Consider the following 6,907-nt stretch of genomic DNA (forward strand, 5'->3'; position numbering starts at 1 on the left):
CTTAACCACTTTCATCAAGGGAATGCTTAAAAAATAAGGACCAGTCATATTATAAAATAGTATTTTTAAGAAAAATTAGATAAAAGATTTCCCAATGATGGGAAAATGTGAACAGATTCCTACTAAACCTCCCTCCCTAGGGCCAGATGAAACAACAAAAAGAGCCACAGAGGGCAAAAACATTCAACTTCTATAAAACTTTAAGGGAGCACAATCAACGACTCCAAAGAGTTGAAATTTGGGTCAAGTTCAGAAAGGACACGAAAGGAAGGACCCAGACCTCTGCTGATCTCACACTTTAAGTGCACGGCTCCAAGAATTCCCATAGTTATTTACCTGCCAGCCACTGGGGCACGGAACTCGGGTCTGGCGATGACCATCACGCCGGGAGCTGGCAGCAAAGCCCAGGCGGAGGAGTATGCAGGGTGATGATGTGAGATGCCTAGGACCACATAGACCAGGTGTAAGAGTGATAGGGGATTGGGGTAGGGGCAAAGAAGTGGTAAAGGGAGATCATGGCTTTTCTTTTCTGTTTTGAGAAAATTTTAAAGATAAATCTGAGCATTGCTTGGATCAGTTTTTCAAAGTCGAACTTCTAAAAACAGAAGCAAACCCAGAATGGCAGAAGCTATGCCACGAAAATCAGGGATTTTACGTGAAAGGACAGAAAGCCAAGAAAGCCATCTCATTCCTAACCTAATCTCTTGACATAGATAGTTTTAAGCCCGTTTTAGACTCGGAGGAGCAAGAACCCACTAGCTAACCTGCCTCCACCTTATGAAACAGTTGCCATCACTCCAGATAATTTTTACGCCCTACAGCAGCTGTACAACTAAAGAAACAAACCATCCTCCCTGTCCAGTTGTCTAGCAACAAAAACTACATTGCCTTTGAAAAACCTTTTTTTATTTTTTTATTATTATTTTTTTGTATTTTTCTGAAGCCAGAAACAGGGAGGCAGTCAGACAGACTCCCGCATGCGCCTGACCGGGATCCACCCGGCATGCCCACCAGGGGGCGATGCTCTGCCCATCTGGGGCGTCACTCTGTTGCGACCAGAGCCACTCTAGCGCCTGAGGCAGAGACCGTGGAGCCATCCTCAGCGCCCCGGGGCAACTTTGCTCCAGTGGAGCCTTGGCTGCAGGAGGGGAAGAGAGAGAGAGAGAGAGGGAGGAAGGAGAGGGGGAGTGATGGAGAAGCAGATGGGCGCTTCTCCTGTGTGCCCTGGCTGGGAATCGAACCCGGGACTCCTACACGCCAGGCCGACGCTCTACCACTGAGCCAACCGGCCAGGGCGAAAAATCTCAATAAAAGCCAACTTCCACCACACTCAGGGCGATACTATTCTCGTGGTGCTTGGCCCTTTTCTCTACTGGAAAGTAAACAAACTCTTCTGCTTCAGCTTTTCCACTCTTCGTAAATTCTTTTACAAACCCGCCTCTCTGGCCAACCTAACCCTAGATTTGAATACTGTGTCTATTCATAACTCGCTTCACGATCTTAAGTAAACTGCATTAGCTTCATCTTCTGTGAAAAGTTGACAATCCTCAGTCTCCAGCCCAATCAGGTAGCGTTGCCCCACCGCCGCGAGGCATCTTGGGACTTATAGTCCCCCGGAACTCGCTGTCCCGATAGGCCCCGCGCGGCGGCAGGGGTACGTGGCGCGGCCGGCTGCGGCTGCGCGGGCAGGTGGGGCAAGATGGCTGCGGAGCAAAGCTTACGGGTCTCTGGGCCCTGGCCGAGAACGGGCCTTGGTCGGGTACTTCGACCTCTCTTGCTGTTGCTGTGGCTGGTGGCCCGCGGAGGCGCGCTCTACTTCCACATCGGGGAGACGGAGAAGAAGTGCTTTATTGAGGAGATTCCGGACGAGACCATGGTTATAGGTGCGGGGGCCGGGGGAGAGTTGGGAACTAGGCTGTGGTCTTGGTTGCGCGGGGTGTGGGAAAAGCAGCCGCGCTTAGAACCGGGAGCAGCCGGCCTCACCGTGCTCTGGCTGCCGCGGACCCGGAGCCACCTCGCGCTCCTGTAACCTGTGCTCGCCCGGCTTTCTTCTAGGAAACTATCGGACGCAGCTGTATGACAAGCAGCGGGAGGAGTACCAGCCGGCCACCCCGGGGCTTGGCATGTTCGTGGAGGTGAAGGACCCAGAAGACAAGGTTAGCCGGTCCCTGAACCCCGCTGAGCCCTTTGCTCTGCAATTCAGCGTCAGACCAAGCAGACGCTGGTACTTCTTCCCCTCCAAGTTTCCACATTTGCTGAATTAGTCAAGAATAGTTGGTTATGTGGGAAAATCCCGGATTTTTCACTCCAGGCCTAAGTTAGTCTGTTGTAATGGTGGTTCTCCTCTCAACTTCTTACTGATTGCTTCATGACTTCACCAAGTAGTTACCTTCCCCTGGCTGTGTAGTGAAAATTTATCTGGCTTATAAGTGTGATAAGTGGATTAATTGTGGTGCTGGAAATCAAAGAATTTTGCCAACTTTAAAGCTGTGACATCTACACTTTAGGATTTCACGGAACAGTGTACTTCCCATAAAGAATGAGCAACTTTAAATTTTGGCAAAGATTACCCCCCCCCCCCCCCCCCCCCCACGCAAACCCTTTAAAGAATCACACCAAGGCCTGACCTGTGGTGGCGCAGTGGATAAAGCGTCGACCTGGAAATGCTGAGGTCGCCGGTTCGAAACCCTGGGCTTGCCTGGTCAAGGCACATATGGGAGTTGATGCTTCCAGCTCCTCCCCCCTTCTCGCTCTCTCCTCTCTAAAAATGAATAAATAAAATAAAATTTAAAAATTAAAAAAAAAACAAAAAACTTTGTTTAAAAAAAAAAAAAAAAAAAAAAAAGAATCACACCAAAATAATGGAAAGGGCATGAACTATGAATAAAGGAAAACCCTTCTCCCAACAGCAGTCACATGCCAACCTAATGTCAGATTCTTCATCCCTGTAACAAATAGTTCTCAGACAAGCTTTTGGCACCTCCTGCTGAGCAGCTTTGGACCTTTTAGTGTTGTGTGATGCCTAAGGCTCTGTATGTCCACTTTCGAGGCACTAAAGAGCTTTCAGCAATGCCAGGCTCCATGCAGTAACACTCACTCAAGCCCTTTCTCTCTAGGTCATTCTGGCCCGGCAGTATGGCTCTGAAGGCAGGTTCACTTTCACATCCCATACCCCTGGAGAGCATCAAATCTGCCTTCACTCCAATTCCACCAAGTTCTCCCTTTTTGCCGGAGGCATGTTGGTAAGTGGACTCACTGTAGTTTTCAGCTTTTAGCACCTGGTGCAGACTGGGGACTGGTGATACTGCGGCTGTGAGATGAGTATGTTAGGTTTTTTATCTCCTAGTAAGACTGGCTTTCCAGTGAACACCCAGGGCATAGTTGTGAAGCTCTTTGTATATCTCTTGGTCGGAGGATCAGCCAAGGTTTATTCTTTTTTGTGTGACTAGTGCTCAGTAGAGCTGGACACTGGGGAGACCTCATCAGTGCTGACTAAATGAACAAATTAAGGAGGTGGGGACCAGTTGTCAGTCCCTGGCAGGAAGAGTGAGCAGAGTTACTCTTTCCTTTCCTCATCTGTTTGCAGAGAGTTCATCTGGACATTCAGGTGGGTGAGCATGCCAACGACTATGCAGAAATTGCTGCCAAAGACAAGTTGAGTGAGTTGCAGCTACGAGTGCGACAGCTGGTGGAGCAAGTGGAGCAGATCCAGAAAGAGCAGAACTACCAGCGGGTGAGTGGTTAGGCTGGGGTCAATGGGCTCCTCAGAAGCTGCCCACTGGCTCAGCCAGGAGTTACATTTCAGATTGTGTTACTTTGCAAATTTAAAAAAGATAGGATTGCTATTATTCGCTCTTATAATTGAGGAGAGAGTCTTAGGAGGCTGTTATTTGCCCTTGGTTATACAATTACACAAAGTGACAGAGCAGTGATTGATAGTGACACCTTGGGTGCTATTTCCATGGCTGTAGGTGCTCCAGACCAGGGGTTTCAAACCTGTGTCCAGGAGCCAGGCAGGTTCCGTGAATGGATCTATGACCACAAGGATTGGTAGGACAGTGACCTACTTAAACAGCAACAGCTACTGTACAAGTTGAGGTCAGTCTGGCAGAAATGCTAGCTGGCCCTGTTTTTTTGTTGGGTTTTTTTTTAGTGCGAAAATTTCCTGGGTTTTAAATGTTGCAAAATAACTTTGTGAACCAAACAGAACACATGTATGGGCCAGATCCAGCCCCTGGGGCACCATTTTGCAAACTGGGCCCACAGCCTTTAAGGAACAGTTTGGGAGACCGGGACAGAGGGCTCAGAGTAAATCTACTCTTGAGTGCTTCGGGACAGTCTGATAGTGATACTTCAACTAGTTTACCTCTTTTCCAAGCATCAGGGTAGGACTAGGTGAGGGCTGTATCTGACAGATGAGCAAAAAGATTTAAGTTGTATGAGGTCATCTGGCTAGTGAGTGTGAAGACAAGTCTCCATGTGAGGTGGCTTTGACTGGAACCTTTGCAAAACTGGTTGGCCCTGGGGCATCTTCCAAGGAGGGAACCCAGCAGTTCTAATGGCTTCAAGTGGGGCCCAGCCAACTCAGGCTTTTCTTCCATTCTCCCCTCCCACAGTGGCGAGAGGAGCGCTTTCGGCAGACCAGCGAGAGTACCAACCAGCGGGTGCTGTGGTGGTCCATCCTGCAGACCCTCATCCTTGTGGCCATCGGCGTCTGGCAGATGCGACATCTCAAGAGCTTCTTCGAAGCCAAAAAGCTAGTGTAGCGATCCTTCCTCCCAGGCTGGGAAACAAGGGGACTCCAGGAATTGATGTTTCTCGGACAGGAGGACTGGTTCTCAGCCATGGATCTTCTGGAGGGGAGTGGGGTCACAGGCACCCCAGTCACAAGCTCAGCTGGCTAATACTGAGCAGGTGGGGGGCAAATGTGTGTCCCCTCCCCAGAGCATCGGGCCTTTTGCAGTAATCTCCTAGGGGCTGTTCAAGCCACTGGGCGCCCCACTGGCACCTCTGAATCACAATGTTACTGCTCAGGGATGTGAGGCTGTTGTCTGGGGTGGCTGGGGGAGGGGCAGGGGTGGGCAAGCCGGTTTTCTTTGCTAACTTGGGATTTTGAGCAGGTTGGAGTGTTAGCACAGATACCCTGCCACCTTGAAAATCTCCTTGGGCCTAAACCTAGCTCATTGCTCCAGAGGGTCTGTGTCAGTTGAGGATGGGATGGAAGGGAAAGTGGTCTTGAAATTAACTCCCCTCCCCAGGTTCTTCACATGGTTGTCTTTTTTGGGCCTTGAGGTACTAGGGTCAGGACAAGCAGAGGTCTTGGTGCTGGCTGGGGATAGGGCCTGCAGAGTCTTAGTTACTGATTACTGATTTCATTTTCAATAAGCCTGAGTTTGTTACATTGGTTTCCCAATAAAACAAAAAATAGACTTCTTGTCCAGTATAAAATAACTCCACTATCAGTGGGCATAACACTTTGAGGTGCTTCAGGTAATGTCCATTCTTCCAGTGGGTAAAGCACTTCACGTTCCGAGATGAGTACCCACCTTGAACTTCATTTTCATCCTTTCTGTGTCTTCCTGTGGTGGGGGATAGTACTTTTGCCCAAGACCACCCAACAAATAAATTGGGTTGGTGCTCAATCCACATTTTCTCTGCGCTAGCTCCCTCCTGAAGTGCCCTTTCTGCCTTTCCAGAGTAGTTGGGCTCAGACTGGAATTCTCAATTGTGCTGCAAGGAAGTGCCGAAGACTCTAGCAATGCATTCTTTCTTTTTTCCGAGTGAGAGGAGGGGAAACAGACTCCCACATGTGCCTTGACCAGCATCAACCCAGCAACACCCATCTGGGGCCATGCTCACAACTGAGCTATTTTTAGCACCTGAGGTGGAGGCTCCACTGGGTCATCCTCAGCAGCTGGGCCACATGCTCCAATCCAGCAATGGCTGCAGGAGGGGAAGAGAAGAAAGGGGGAGGGCTGGAGAACAGATGGTTGCTTCTCTTGTGTGCCCTGTGCAGGAATCAAACCCAGGACTTCCACTACCACTGAGCTAACCAGCCAGGGCTGCAATACATTAAAGTCCATATTTAAACATTTCCTTAGTTACTACCTAATGTCCTTTTTCTGTTTCTGGATCCCACTTATGATAGCACATTATAATTCAATGTTTCTGGGCTTCTCTTAGCTGTGACAGTTTCTCAGACTTCCATTGTTTTTGATGACCTTGACAGTTTTCAGGAGTACTGGTTGGGTATTTTGTAGAATTCCCTCAGTTGGTATTTGTTTGCTGTGTTTTTTCCCCTCAGTTGGTATTTGTTTTTTGTTTTCCCCCATGACTGGACTGGGGTTCTGGGTTTTTGAAAGGAAGGTCACAGAAGTAAAGTGCCATTTTCTTTAATTCATTGAGGAGGGGAGGCGGAGAGATTCCTGAATGTGCCCCAACTGGGATCCATCCAGCAAGCCCACTAGGGGCGATGCTCTGCCCATTTGGGGTGTTGCTCTGATGCTTCCTGAGGCAGCCTCAGTGACTGGGGCCAAGTTGCTCCAATGCAGCCATATGCATAGCTGCTGGAGGGGAATCAAGGGGGGGGGGTGGGAACCAGAGAGAGAAAGAGAGGGGGAGGGGTAGAGAAACAGAAGGGCGCTTTGACTGGGAATTGAACCCAGGCCTTACACACGCCAAGGCAAAGCTCTTCTGAGCCAACTGGCTAGGGCTGTAAAGTGCCATTTTCATCCTATTATCAAGTGTGCTTATGTAATTGATATGGCAGTGGATGTCGTAGTTTAAAATTAGTTTGGGTTTTTATGTGAAATCTGATTTCTTGAGATAAATTGGATGACAGTAGTGGGACTTGATTCTGATGTGACAACAATTAGCTGGACTGAATGGTAGCTGTCCCATTTAGATG

The 6,907-nt window shown here is 49.0% G+C and overlaps 1 protein-coding gene across 1 annotated transcript; it reads left to right on the forward strand.

Annotated features, from left to right (window-relative positions):
• Positions 1-1,660: 1,660 nt before the first annotated feature.
• Positions 1,661-5,429, forward strand: TMED9 (transmembrane p24 trafficking protein 9). Its single transcript, XM_066388025.1, has 5 exons — positions 1,661-1,883; positions 2,056-2,156; positions 3,117-3,242; positions 3,587-3,733; positions 4,617-5,429. Exons 1-5 carry the CDS (start codon positions 1,700-1,702, stop codon positions 4,764-4,766), a joined length of 708 nt encoding a protein of 235 aa, XP_066244122.1. The 5' UTR covers positions 1,661-1,699; the 3' UTR covers positions 4,767-5,429.
• The last annotated feature ends 1,478 nt before the right edge of the window (positions 5,430-6,907 follow it).

Source organism: Saccopteryx leptura, chromosome 6 (genome assembly GCF_036850995.1).
Source record: "Saccopteryx leptura isolate mSacLep1 chromosome 6, mSacLep1_pri_phased_curated, whole genome shotgun sequence".
Classification (NCBI taxonomy): domain Eukaryota; kingdom Metazoa; phylum Chordata; class Mammalia; order Chiroptera; family Emballonuridae; genus Saccopteryx; species Saccopteryx leptura.